The following is a 15,235-nucleotide window of genomic DNA, read 5'->3' on the forward strand; positions in this document are numbered from 1 at the left end:
TAGAGAGGAACCAGGCTATGTGGGGTGGCCAGTCCTCTTCTGGCTGTGCCGGGTGGAGATTATAACAGAACATGGCCAAGATGTTCAAATGTTCATAAATGACCAGCATGGTCGAATAATAATAAGGCAGAACAGTTGAAACTGGAGCAGCAGCACAGTCAGGTGGAAGTTGAAACTGGAGCAGCAGCATGGCCAGGTGGACTGGGGACAGCAAGGAGTCATCATGTCAGGTAGTCCTGGGGCATGGTCCTAGGGCTCAGGTCAGTTGAAACTGGAACAGCAGCATGGCCAGGTGGACTGGGGACAGCAAGGAGTCATCATGTCAGGTAGTCCTGGGGCATGGTCCTAGGGCTCAGGTCCTCCGAGAGAGAGAAAGAAAGAGAGAAGGAGAGAATTAGAGAACGCACACTTAGATTCACACAGGACACCGAATAGGACAGGAGAAGTACTCCAGATATAACAAACTGACCCCAGCCCCCCGACACATAAACTACTGCAGCATAAATACTGGAGGCTGAGACAGGAGGGGTCAGGAAAGCTGAGAGTGCCGGGTACCTTTAGGCGGTGAAAAATATAAACTTTTACATGATCAGTGAATATACAAGATACTATGTGGGGATCTCATGCATGGTAATAACTACATGTATATACGAGTTGCATCCTATACAAGCTATATTATATTCTACTCAATCCATAGGCTTCATTAATGTCATTCAGACTATTTTGAAGTTGATACAACTGGCTATGATATGAGGTTCATAGCTAGGTTCTGAACTAATATGTATACCAAACGTTTGTGTCCATAGAAGGGCTAGATAGCCGATCCAGAAGCATACAGGGATTTTTATCCTCCACTGCACAATAAGCAAGAACATAGCTAGTTTATTTCATCTATAGGCATTGCATGGAAAATATCAGCAAGGCAAGCTTAAACATGTGTACATTCAATTTGCAGTAAATGCTTTAGCTAGCTAGATTCTTTACATTCACTGTTTCACAAGACGACAGCCTGGTTTGCTGGTTGTTTCAGGAGTCCCTAAAACATTAAACAACCAGAATTACAATTTCATACTCACGTCACAACACTCGTAAAGCTAGCCAGCTAATGTTAACTAGTTTGCTAAATCGCGATTTTCGAAAATTAACTTTATGATTAAAATTTGCATAATCGTTTGTCTCTGCATTAACTAACATATTCCTGTCAACTGTACATTTTTTTGCATGATTCGTTATGACGTTTGAATCACTTTCATTTGAATCCATTCTAGTATTTTTGTCAGCCATCTTCGCTGAAGAAAGTCTCCAGCCTTGGGTCGCATAGCGTCAAATTCGTCATGGGAACTGCTCCCTATGATTGGTCATCGTCCAGCGGTCGCCGCTGGTGATTTGCATAAAGTTGGGAAAAGTTTATATTTTTCACCGCCTAAAGGTACCCGGCACTCTCAGCTTTCCTTCCATTGAAATGAATGGGAAGTGGTGTTTCACCGCGCAGCATCCTGTGCTAATTGGAACCGTTTTTGGAGTTGCCTAATTGGAACCGCAATTTGGAACAATGACGGACTCAACAGCCTCAGATCGGGTGAACACCATCCCGGATCCAATTATTGTCGATCAGTCGACTGTAAACGGCCAGTGCGACCCGACACATCAACTGCCACCCAAAATCAACAGCCACCCTAAATTCAAGATGGACCAGGAGATGAAAATTAGCGATAGCGTGGAGGGGCAAGGTAGGCCGATATCTATGACAAATAAAACAAAAATAGAATACGCATACTATTTACACTTAGACTAGGCTACTTTAGCAGAAATATCTCCACAAATTAAACTGTCAATGCAATGCATTTGTGTTACTCAGAACGCTTATTGGCTACTCCCAGCATGTCTCGAATTTCCATTATACATTGTCTTTTAGCAGACTGGATACCTGAAACAATTATGGATACGACTTTACTTGAAGGGGGTATAGTAAGGCAGCCATAACACATTCATTTAGTTTTACACTGACAGACAAGCTGCTTGAAAATATCAGGGCACTAACTCCATCACTGATCCTACACATCTAAGAAATGCATCTGAGAGGTCTCAATGACCATCATAGTATAGCCTACATGCCGACTCCAAAATGAAAATGTCCACACCCTCTAGCTCCTATATGCAATTAACCTTGTTCAAAACACATTTTAGGTGACTGTATGTATTTATTATGCCAATTCTGTTGCAAAACATTTCGCAACAGAAACCGTTTACTCCAAACTGAAAAAGTTTTGCATTCAGGTAGGTTTTTTTATACTGTGTAACCATACACTACTATCACACCAGTGCCAGTCCTCACACCTCTGGGCTTTCAGTAGACTACAATACAAGGATCCTTCAAATTTGTGCATTGCTTCATTTTTCTTTTGTTTCAGAAACCAGGAATCTTCATGGCACGTAGATAATCATAAGTCTATTTTATGCAATCGACAAATTAGGATATGAGTGCTAAAAGCGTTCTGGAATCTCACCCCTGCTTATTACTGTGTTGCTTTTGACAGGCTTACTGGAGAGCAGCATGAGGCTGAAGCCCCACGAAGCTCAAAGATACCGCAAGAAAGCGCTGTGGGTCTCCTGGGTTTCCATCTTTGTGACGCTGATCCTGGCAGTAGCAGCTTTCAGTGAGCATACGTTACTTTGTTCTCTCTGAGGGAATAAGCCTGGTCCCAGATCTGTTTCTGTTGTGTTGATAAGACAGCACAAACAGATCTGGGACCAGGCAATGTCTTCCTGGTGATGATTTTTCTATGCAACAGTTCCCTTTAGACTCTGATGAACCTGTCAATTTTTCAAATCTTATGACTTATCGATAACATGTGGCGTGCTGTATGGGTATATCTACTCTAACACATAATATACGGTACACATACCATTATTGCACAAGTTTACTAAACACTCTACATGGCCCAAAGTATATGTGGGCACCCATTCAAATGAGTGTATAAAATCGAGCACACAGTTCTGCTGGGGGTCAAGGAGTTATTTCTAGACTGTCACTAGTTTGTTTCTGTTCAATTTTCCTCCATGTAACATTAGACATCATCTGTGGTGGACACATTGACAATAAAGCAAAAAAACTATGTTCGAATAGTTATTGAAAAGCTCAGATTTCTCTGTATTGTATTAGAATACATTAAGTTCTATAGTTCTCACAAAAGTTCTATAGTTCTCACTATCTACAAGGTTTCCTCAGGATGACTCGTGTTGTGCTTTGGGGTTGCAGTGTCGAGTATGGAATCAGATTTTTTTCCCAGCCAGTGTATGAATCTCAACCCTTCTTATTACAGTTCACGAGCGGCAGGGTAGCCTAGTGGTTAGAGCGTTGGACCCCAAAGCACACGAGTTCAAACCCCCGAGCTGACAAGGTACAAATCTGTCGTTCTGCCCCTGAACAGGCAGTTAACCCACTGTTCCTAGGCCGTCATTGAAAATAAGAATTTGTTCTTAACTGACTTGCCTGGTTAAATAAAGGTTAAATAAAATAAAATAAAATAAAACGAGACATGCTTGTATACTACACTGCTCAAAAAAATAAAGGGAACACTTAAACAACACAATGTAACTCCAAGTCAATCACACTTCTGTGAAATCAAACTGTCCACTTAGGAAGCAACACTGATTGACAATAAATTTCACATGCTGTTGTGCAAATGGAATAGACAACAGGTGGAAATTATAGGCAATTAGCAAGACACACCCAATAAAGGAGTGGTTATGCAGGTGGTGACCACAGACCACTTCTCAGTTCCTATGCTTCCTGGCTGATGTTTTGGTCACTTTTGAATGCTGGCGGTGCTTTCACTCTAGTGGTAGCATGATACTGAGTCTACAACCCACACAAGTGGTTCAGGTAGTGCAGCTCATCCAGGATGGCACATCAATGCGAGCTGTGGCAAGAAGGTTTGCTGTGTCTGTCAGCGTAGTGTCCAGAGCATGGAAGCGCTACCAGGAGACAGGCCAGTACATCAGGAGATGTGGAGGAGGCAGTAGGAGGGAAACAACCCAGCAGCAGGACCGCTACCTCCGCCTTTGCAAGGAGGAGCAGGAGGAGCACTGCCAGAGCCCTGCAAAATGAACTCCAGCAGGCCACAAATGTGCATGTGTCTGCTCAAACGGTCAGAAACAGACTCCATGAGGGTGGTATGAGGGCCCGACATCCACAGGTGGGGGTTGTGCTTACAGCCCAACCCCGTGCAGGACGTTTGGCATTTGCCAGAGAACACCAAGATTGGCAAATTCGCCACTGGCGCCCTGTGCTCTTCACAGATGAAAGCAGGTTCACACTGAGCACTTGTCAGACGTGACAGAGTCTGGAGATGCCATGGAGAACGTTCTGCTGCCTGCAACATCCTCCAGCATGACCGGTTTGGCGGTGGGTCAGTCATGGTGTGGGGTGGCATTTCTTTGTGGGCCGCACAGCCCTCCATGTGCTCGCCAGAGGTAGCCTGACTGCCATTAGGTACCGAGATGAGATCCTCAGACCCCTTGTGAGACCATATGCTGGTGCGGTTGGCCCTGGGTTCCTTCTAATGCAAGACAATGCTAGACCTCATGTGGCTGGAGTGTGTCAGCAGTTCCTGCAAGAGGAAGGCATTGATGCTATGGACTGGCCCGCCCGTTCCCCAGACCTTACTCCAATTGAGCACATCTGGGACATCATGTCTCGCTCCATCCACCAACGCCACGTTGCACCACAGACTGTCCAGGAGTTGGCGGATGCTTTAGTTCAGGTCTGGGAGGAGATCCCTCAGGAGACCATCCGCCACTTCATCAGGAACATGCCCAGGTGTTGTAGGGAGGTCATACAGGCATGTGGAGGCCACACACACTACTGAGCCTCATTTTGACTTGTTTTAAGGACATTACATCAAAGTTGGATCAGCCTGTAGTATGGTTTTCGCACTTTAATTTGAGTGTGACTCCAAATCCAGACCTCCATGGGTTGATACATTTTATTTCCATTAAATTTTTGTGTGATTTTGTTGTCAGCACATTCAACTATGTAAACAGAAAAGTATTTAATAAGAATATTTCATTCATTCAGATCTAGGATGTGTTATTTTAGTGTTCCCTTAATTTTTTTGAGCAGTGTATATTTCCAAGTCGGTTAGGTCATGAAGTTTCAAATGGGACTGAGAATGTTATGTAATTTGCATATTTGGGGGAGAAAAGACCTGTCCACTCCATTGTGCAGTAATAGTGAAGACATCAAAACTATGAATTAACACACATGGAATCATGTATTAACCAAAAGTTAAATCCTTCAATGTAGCCACCCTTTGCCTTGATGACAGCGTTACACACTCTTTGCATTCTCAACTTTTGACTTGTACTGTACATTAACCACATGTACACACCCCTTCGCAGTTCTGAATTCAATGAAAGCCAATATTGATTGATCATATTGCATTATCACACCAGTGGTGTAGGTTAAGTAATTAACGTTATTTGACATTGAGATTAATCCAAAACGGATGTTTTGGTGTGCACTGTATCATCAGTGTGTCTTTTCTGTGTAAGAAAAGTGACTGGCTATTATGGATATCTATTGCACCTAGGGTCTTTCTCTGTACTGTAGATGTCTACCTGACTTTTTTTTTTTGTGCACATTCTCAGTGATGCGTGCAGTTGCACAAATACATTTGCCTTGGGTCAGATTCCTTGGTGCGCAGATCAATAGGGATGTGTTCAAGGTGATCAACGTGGAAAGCACAGCTAGCTTGCTTGTGTTATTTAATTGTCCTCTGCTTGCTGAGTCTTTATGTGATTTCAAAGATACTTGACCAGAATTAAATCACACTACGGAAATGGCATTTTCTAAGCTGCTTGTCATCTGTGATAGGTTTTAAGGGGGAGGGAGGTAGGGAAGAATGTGCGCCATCCAGGCTGATGTAGGAACAAACATTTCCCAGATACTTCACATCGTCCTCAGGATACAATTAACAAGCATTTAGTGGCACGTCATCGGCTCTCAAATGGCAGATTAATTTGCATTCCATTTGAGGCCAGTCTCTCGCTCTCTCTCTCTCTCTCTCGTGTCTGTCAATTTACTCAACTCTGACTCTTTCTGACGATGTGGATTTCTCCACCCCTGTTCCAGGTGGAGCTTCTGTTTCGCTCTTTCTGTCCCCTCATTCGTTGGATGTCGCAGCATAATCCAGTTCCACAATAGCCGTGTGTGTTCCCTCTTTGAAAATGTGTTGTGCTTGTTGGATTACACTAAATAATACCTTTTTTGAATTTCAATAGCTTTTCCTTGGTTTGCTTTACAAATACCTTTTTTTCCTTTTGACTGCTTTTTGGGTAGCCTGAATATCAATTTCACCACAAATCACATTACCCAACACAGGGCTTAGTGAAATAGCAGCCACATGTCACCATGCTGTCTGTTCCCTGTGTTTTGAGTGGGAGTGCCCTACCGGTCTAGATGGTGGCTGAGCGATCGATGCCAGGGGTTACGACCCTGAGGCACACCCTGAATACAGATAACATCGCTCTGTGTACCCTGGAGAGAGACAGAGACACAGCGATATGCACAGACGTACGCACATGCAGTTATGTACGCACAACCAACCACACAGACATACAATTGAGATGCTATATACAACTTCAAGGCCACATGCACAGTAAAAACAAACCAAAAAGGAACAATCTAAACGAGAGACTGGGGGAGATGCGTCCTATTATTAATGCATTCAGAACTGTGCGCGTCAATAAGCTGGAGCGCAAGCCCCCAAAGAGTCTGCAGTCTAAAAAAATAAGAGCTGCAGGACGTGCATTTTGACGAAGTGATGGGGGGGGGGGGGGGTTGACGGTATGCAGAAACTCCATACCCTACCATACTCTGTAGGCTAGGTAAGGGCCTACGGAATGTCTGTGCTTGTCCCAGCTATTTCTATGCACAACACACACACGCACAACATTATACATTGTTTAATAATTCAGTATCACAATTTCACAGTTCACCAGCGCTTGTTTTGCCAATAATTTTAGAATCATGCTGACCAAGCAAGCATTCAACCACACCAGTAAACAAATAAACAAATAAAATCGTAATATTATAGTGTACTATGGAATATTACGGGGGAAACACTGTGCTGATAACCCTCCTAATAGTAAATTGTGTCATCTGGGACTGGACTTAGTCTCATGTTGGAAACAAATGGAGGAATATTAGGGGGAAAACACATCTGCGGTTATATTACCGTTTGATATTAAAGAGTGTAGTTAACTCCATTTCAACTGATTAACCTGCTCTCAATTGCTGCTCTCACTGATGGAGATACAGCTGGCACACTGACACTGTTCTACAGACCATAGGTTAAGCCTAATGCTCTTGGGGGGGCCCAACACGAGTGTTATTCATTGATGCCAGGCTTCCCCCAAAAATGTACCAATAGACATTTAAATTAATATTTGGTCTGTTTTTCTTAATTTTCCTTCAATTGAGAGGCTGAATGTATCTCCCAATGAAAGGTTCCAAGCGAGCAAAACAGCGCCCCTCTCTCTGTAGGCCATCTATCTGATTCCGCCTGGTCCAAATGAGTATGACATTGTTGCCCCCTGTAGCATTGAATGCAAGGGCAGCCAGCATTTGCCCTCCCTTGATTTTAAATAAAATCATTGCCAGTCAACGTTGCGCTAAATTGAGTGGGCTCAACTGTGACTGGTCCTGGCGCAAAAAAGTGTCAAGAGAAGCCAGTTTGGATTTGGCTTCACACCAGTCACATCACAATAAAAACCAAACATCATTGACATAAAAAAAACTGGAATGGTTGCATCTCATTGTTTTGTTCTCCTCTGGTGGCTGGCTAGCTAAAATGATTCCTTTCCTAAAGTAGCCATGGATGGGGATTTGGACTTGTGGTTTTACTTAATTCTCTGTACTGGCCTATGATTATAATGGCGATTCTGATCCAACCATAAATTCATACATTGTGCCCCTGGCATGAGAGGATGAAGTTCAATCTGTAGCTAAATGTAGTAAGCTAATGTTAACTAGTTTCTTTCATGGGCAACGATGAGCCAGCTAAGTGTGTAGCCAACTGTATGACAGTCAGACAATTTCGGCAACATGAAAAAGAGGAGGCTGGCATTGGTGTTTCTCTACAAGTATCGTGAATCAACATGTTTTTTTCTACTTATACACACAGTACCATGGACAACCAAATCATATTTAGCTTACATTGATTGGACACAATTGTTTTAGATACCTTTTTTAAAATTGTCACTGTATTAGACTAAGCATAGGTGATTTGAGCAAGTTGAAATGGTGCTGGAATAGTGGAGCTAGCCCCTGTTTTATTTCTGACTGGTAACTCTCCGTGGTTCTAAATCAATAGTTATTTAGTAGTCTGAAAATGTAGGAAACATTAACTTGATTGACCATGCTGTAGGTCATAACTGTTTGTTACATGCAATGTGCTTTGTGGACAGATGTTGCTCTCCAGTTTTGTGATGAAACAAAGTTGTTGTTGAATTTATTCTGCCACTGTCTTCTTGTCTCTGCCTTAGGCTTACTGTATATATCACAGTGGCAAGGCATATGAACTAACAGGTTATTAGAGCAAACACAAAGATCACAACACACAGGTTGTAATATTGCATTCATGCTTGGCTTCCCCAGCCCTTTTATTTATTTATAACCACCACACTGCTACTGCAACAGTCTGTCTGGGTAGCTACTCTGTCCAGTGTATTTTCTGACTCTGCCCACTGTCCCATATAGGATCTTTGAACCTTAAGGTTCCTTTCAAAACCTAGGCAGAGCTAGCTATATTTGTTTAAAACTCTCTCCACTCTTGACATATTTCCTGTGACTGAGATGGTGTTCTCTTGGACATTTCACATGGGTATATCTTAACACTTGCATATTTTTGTCAGATCTTTGATCCCTGTCAAAGGACTTGATCATAGTCAGATCCTGTCTGCATTGACACTTACAAAGAGAATTGACACAGAAATTAAGTAATCTGGAGTGGTTGAGGATCCAAAGAACTCTCGTCTATAATGTGGAAAGGGACTGACTTAGGTCTCCGGAGAGACAGTGACACATCTCCCATCTGCTCTGATGTCTCTGTCACGCTGGGTGACCAGAGTAGATAGCGCCAGAGGGCGGAAGAGAAAGACAAAGATGTGCATGTATGTGATCATACAGAGATTAGTGTTGTCACTGTGTGCTATAGCTTGGAAAGTAAACCAATGTGACATTAGGCTGTTTGTTTCCAACAATAGGACGGTTTTCCTCAAGAAATGGAGTGCTCTTACATTTATCCCCCATCGTAAACAAGATGAATTGGTTAAACTAACTCTTCAACCTCAAATACTGCTGCCTGAGCCATTGAATTCCTAGCTTTCTGGTGGTGCAGCTGGTTAAGACGTGTCAATAGGTAAGTTACATGTGTTTGAAACGAGGGGTTTCTCAATATGCTCCGAGCACGCAAAGTGGACCACGGGACAGGTCGGCGTATGAGTCAAAATCAAAGTATGAGAAATGGAACATGGAGGGCAGTTCTCAGATGTGTTCTTCGTTTGTACATATTTCTAATCATGCATCGACGCAAGCTTCAACTGAAATATGCCCAGTATTGTCGAAGTAATATAACGCAACCACCTAAAAAAAATATGCGAAATGTCCTGAAGTCAATGGCGGCTGGTTTTGAGCTGGTGTGAGAACTCGGACATTGGAATGAGAAGTTGTCTAACTCTACTCATATGATGCCTGACTAACCATAATGTGTAAATTTTGGTCTGTTTAACTCCATAGAATAACCTCTGTGCCAAGACTGACAAAATGTGTAGCTAGCTAGCCACCCACAAAGCATTTGTAGCTAACGCTGGCCATTTACCTTTCATAACATATGTTTAGGTCTTTTTTAAATCTTTTTTTTACATGTAAAACTAGTTGGCCAGTTTGATTAATACAACTCACATATAACTGATAATTATGAACGTTGCATTTTCTTTAAGTACATTTTTATGCATTCTCCACACATCCTCACAAGAACGTACTCAAGAGAATGCCCTTGGAGAATGCATATTGAGAAACACCCAGAGGATCAAACATTGAATATCAGTATGGGTTCTTGAGGAAGTAAGCGGTACTGTTTCTTAATCAGTGTGACTCCTGTTACACCATGATACCTACGAGTAATGTGACAACACTAAGATGGATGCCTTTACTGTGCTGCGTTGGTTTAAGCCCTCTTAAACCCTTTCTCTGCGACACTTGATCTGGCTTGACAAAGTGAGGAGAATTGATCACTTCTGCCTTCATTTGTAAACAACCGGTCACTAACCTAATCTGTTCTGTCACACGGAGACCCTAGCTGTGTCCGAAATGGCACCCTATTCTCTATATAGTGCCTTATGGGCCCTGTTCAAAAGAAGTGCGCTATATAGAGGGAAAAGGTGTCATTTCGGGTGTAGTCTTTCTGTTCTCGGTGTGGCTGGTGTTCTGTCAGGGTGATGTGCCAGCCTCTGTCACCGTGACGATGAGTGGAGGGTGGGAGGTTTGACATGGACTGGGATGACCCAGAAAGATCTGTTTGTCACCCACCGTGTGTCACTGTTTAGACGGATAAATGGAGGGGGGCTTTACACCCCAGGAGGACTTCAGAAAGAGAACCTGGGTCTTGTTCATTAGGGCACGCAAGCTAAATCATTTTTAAATGATAGTTTCTTATTGGACAAGTCCAGGTAGTTCCTCCCGGTTTCAGTCTATTTTCTTCTGTTTGGTGCCTTTATGAACGCTACCTAGAATAGTAAAAGCCTTATTGGTCTCTTAAATAAAATGGTACTGTAGTGGAAAGAGATGAGGTAGTCATTCAAACATCGTGTTAAACACTATTGCAGACCGAATGAGCATTCAACTTATGTGACTTGTGAAGCAAATGTTTACCCCTGAACTTATTTAGACTTGCAGGTTGTCTGTGACGTGCACGCCGATCAACTTGAAGTTTTTCACCCTATCTACTGCGTCCCTGTGGATGGGGGCGTGCGCTCTCTGCGCTCTCCTGAAGTCCACGATCAGCTCCTTGGTTTTGTTGACGTTGAGGGACAGGTTAGTGCCCTATGGGCCCTAGTCAAAAGTAGTGCATTAAATTGGGAATAGGATGCCATTATTTTGGAAAGCAAAGCCAGTTGTCATTAGCCTGGACTGCATTAGTATGTACTTTGCGTAGTCTTCAGTGCTGGGTAATCCCTCTGGTTTGGGGTTGGATGTGTTTTGAATTCCATTATGTCATGTCCTGAATATGGTAATCACTCTGGAGTTCAACTCTGGGGTAAGGCTGTGTGTGTTCGCAGAGTCTGAGGCTACATTACAAACAGCTGTGTACACACTGGTGGGGTACTCAACCCTGTGAACTGACTATGGTGTGGATGCTGAATGCTAGCACTACATTATCTTACTACTACACCTGCTGAATATAACTAAGTGTTGTAGTTGCGCCAAATGAGACCTGGGTTTAATTACTTTGAGCTTTTAATTGAGCCTGTCTTGTTATTTTTGCAATGCCAGATGGGTGGGGTTTGCACTTTTTGGACTATTCTATTGGTCCCATTGTCGCAGACGTTCAATCAAGTGCAGCTAAAGTAGTTAAAAGAGAACCAATAGTGTTTGACTCCAGGGACTACTGGTAGGCTGAGTCGGTTTTGAGCTAACTGGCCATCAGTGTTTGCTGTGCAACGGTTATTTCATGTATGAATGTTCTTCATGTATAGTAAAACTTGTTTCTCTTGTTTTTTTCCCTACAGCTGTTTCCTTCATGAGACACAGTGCCTCGGCTTTCGGATTCGCTGTAGGTACTTTTTTAAAATGCATTTTAATTTCTACTGAGTGCTATAGGGCAGATGTCATTACTAACGTTACAATCAGTGTGTTTTGAGGTCAGTTTGAGCAAGGTGATGCACAGGATCACGGGTCTTGATCACATAAAGGGTAGTAGCTTCCCATCGACAGGAGCCTGGTATACCAGACGAGTTAAATTACTTCTATGCTCTCTTCGAGGCGCGTAACACTGGAACATGCATGAGAGCATCAGCTGTTTCGGGCGACTGTGATCACACTCTCCGTAGCTGATGTGAGTAAGACCTTTAAACAGGTCAACATTCTCAAGGCCAGATGGATTACCAGGTCGTGTACTCTGAGCATGCACTGACCAACTGGCAAGTGTCTTACCTGACATTTTCAACCTCTCCCTGTCGGAGTCTTTAATACCAACATGTTTCAAGCAGACCACCATAGTCCCTGTGCCCAAGAATACTAAGGTAACCTGCCTAAATGACTACCGACCTGTAGCACTCACGTCGGTAGCCATGAAGTGCTTTTAAAGGCTGGTCATGGCTCACATCAACATCATTATCCCAGAAACTCTAGACCCACTCCAATTTGCGTACCGCCCCAACAGATCCACAGATGATGCAATCTCAATCGCACTCCATACTGCCCTTTCCCTCCTGTACAAAAGGAACACCTATATGAGAATGTTGTTCATTGACTACAGCTCAGCGTTCAACGTCATAGTGCCCACGAAGCTCATCACTAAGCTAAGGACCCTGGGACTAAACACCTCCCTCTGCAACTGGATCCTGGACTTCCTGACGGGCCTCCCCCAGGTGGTAAGTGTAGGTAACACATCCACCACGGATCCTCAACACGGGGGGAGCCCTCGGGTGTGTTCTCTGTCCCTACCTGTACTCTCTGTTCACTCATAACTGCAACACCATCATTAAGTTTGCCGATGATACAATAGTGGTAGGCCTGATCAATGACGAGACAGCCTATAGGGAGGTCAGAGACCTCACCAACCTCTCCCTCAACGTGATCAAGACAAAGGAGATTGTGGAATACAGGAAAGGAGGACCAAGCATGCCCACATTCTCATCGACAGGGAGCAGGTTGAGAGCTTCAAGGTCCAAACTAACATGGTCCAGGACAGTCATGAAGAGGGCACGCCAAAAGTGCCAATTCTAGGTCCAAGAGGCTTCTAAACAGCTTCAAAGCCATAAGACTCCAGAACAGCTAATCAAATGGCTACCCAGACTATTTGCAGTGCCATCTATGTATAGTCACTTTAAATACTCTACCTACATGTACATATTACCTCGAATAACCGGTGCCCCCGCATGAATCTGCCCCTGCATGAATCGTTGAATCCGTACCAGTACCCTCTGTATATAGCCTCGCAATTATTTTACTGACGCTGTTTAATTATTTGTTACTTTTCTCTTCACTTTTTTAAAATTAAAAAATGTATTACTTGGCAGATATTTTTCTTAACTGCATTGTTGGTTAAGTGCTTGTAAAGTAAGCATTTCACTGTAAGGTATTTGGCCAATATGATTTGAGATCTAGCTAGTTACAGTGCCTTGCAAAGTATTCATCCCCCTTGGCTTTTTTCCTATTTTGTCACATTATAACCTGTAATTTAAATTGATTTTTTGGGGGGAATTCATGTAATGAACATACACAAAATAGTCCAAATTGGTGAATTTTGTTAAAAAAAAAAATTACATGGAAAAGTGGTCCGTGCGTATTCACTCCCTTTGCTATGAAGCACCTAAATAAGATCTGGTGCAACCAATTAACTTCAGAAGTCGTTAGATTGCACACAGGTGGACTTTATTTAAGACTCACATGATCTCAGTATGTATGTATGTATGTATGTATGTTTGTGTGTCTGTCTATCTGTCGAAAGGCCCCAGAGTCTGCAACACCATTAAGCAAGGGGCACCACCAAGCAAGCAGAACCATGAAGACTAAGGAGCCTCTCTAAACAGGTCAGGGACAAAGTTGTGAAGTACAGATCAGGGTTGGGTTATATAAAATAAAATATCAGAAACTTTGAACATCCCACGGAGTACCATTTTTAAATCTATAAAAAAATGGAAAGAATATGGCACCACAACAAACCTGCAGAAGGCATTAAAAAGAGGCAACAAACAACCCTGAAGGTGCTGCAAAGCTCCACAGCGGAGATTGGATTATCTGTCTATAGGACCACTTTAAGCCTTGTACTCCACAGAGCTGGGCTTTACGGAAGTGGCTATTGCTTAAAGTAAGAAATAAGCAAACACATTTGGTGTTTGCCAAAAGGCATGTGGGAGACTCCCCAAACATATGGAAGAAGGTACTCTGGTCAGATGAGACTAAAATGTAGCTTTTGGCCATCAAGGAAAACGCTTTGTCTGGTGCAAACCCAACACCTCATCACCCTGAGAGCACCATGTTTTTCATCGACAGTCAACGCCCAGACATAAATCCAAATGAGAATCTGTGGTATAAGATTGCTGTACATCAGCGGAACCCATCCAACTTGAAGGAGCTGGAGCAGTTTTGCATTGAAGAATGGGCAAAACTCCCAGTGACTAGGTGTGCCAAGCTTAGAGACATACCCCAAGAGACTTGCAGCTGTAATTGCTGCAAAAGGTGGCTCTACAAAGTATTGACTTTAGGGTTGTGGGGTGGGAGTAGTTCTGTTTTTGTCTCATTTCTTGTTTGTTTCACTAAAGTTTCCATCAATGGTAGGCATATGTAAATCAAATTATACACCCCCCCCCCCCCCCCCCCCAAAAAAAAGTTGTTTTTTAATTTTAATTCCAGGTTGTAAAGGCGGCAAAATAGGAAAAATGCAGAGGGGGTGAATACTATCGCAAACCACTGTATTTGGGATGCAAGATGGTTCTGCGCAGAGCAACTGCAATGCAGTCGATCTCAAAAACACACTAGTTCCACAAGGGCCTGGCCATATCGAGTCCTGCTGCCTTAGGAGTCTAAGCTTGTAATTTAGGCAAGATTTTGCATTGTCTTGGAGTTATTGGGATAAGGATAACTGAAGGGTACAATAATATAAGTGAACCCCCATTTCTCATGGGTTTCTGCTGAAAAGCTGATGTTTACCCTCTGCAGTTTGATGCCGCCCTGGACGTGCTGTCCTCCATCATCGTGGTGTGGCGCTATAGTAATGCCTCCGCCGTTCACTCTGCACACAGGGAGTACATGTGAGTAGATATAGCACCACCATATTTGTTGTTTTTGATGACCAGCAAAACTATATAAAGCCTAAATTATACTAGCACTGTTCTTTTCAGCACACTAAGCTCTCTTCAGCATAAGCGCTGCAGTGATTACAATGCATTTCATTCTTTGTGCAGGGATTGGGACTGTAGTGTACAGTATTAGCATTGTCTCTCCTCC

General features: G+C 43.1%; 1 protein-coding gene and 1 long non-coding RNA gene across 2 annotated transcripts in view; one reads left to right on the top strand and one right to left on the bottom strand.

Moving 5' to 3' along the window:
- Positions 1 to 644: 644 nt before the first annotated feature.
- LOC109906668 (uncharacterized) lies at positions 645 to 1,305 on the bottom strand. The gene is made up of 2 exons (XR_002257440.2): positions 1,212 to 1,305; positions 645 to 1,036 (listed from the first exon to the last, which is right to left on the bottom strand). It is a non-coding gene; the product is annotated as an uncharacterized LOC109906668 (long non-coding RNA).
- Positions 1,306 to 1,421: 116 nt separating this feature from the next.
- LOC109906660 (transmembrane protein 163-like) overlaps positions 1,422 to 15,235 on the top strand; it is a 49,025-nt gene continuing 35,211 nt past the window's right edge. The window contains exons 1-4 of the mRNA XM_020504484.2: positions 1,422 to 1,730; positions 2,538 to 2,657; positions 11,794 to 11,837; positions 14,948 to 15,039. Of these exons, the coding sequence (XP_020360073.1) occupies positions 1,553 to 1,730; positions 2,538 to 2,657; positions 11,794 to 11,837; positions 14,948 to 15,039 (434 nt within the window). The 5' untranslated portion in view covers positions 1,422 to 1,552. The remainder of the gene's footprint in view (positions 1,731 to 2,537; positions 2,658 to 11,793; positions 11,838 to 14,947; positions 15,040 to 15,235) is intronic.

Source organism: Oncorhynchus kisutch, linkage group LG16 (genome assembly GCF_002021735.2).
Source record: "Oncorhynchus kisutch isolate 150728-3 linkage group LG16, Okis_V2, whole genome shotgun sequence".
Classification (NCBI taxonomy): domain Eukaryota; kingdom Metazoa; phylum Chordata; class Actinopteri; order Salmoniformes; family Salmonidae; genus Oncorhynchus; species Oncorhynchus kisutch.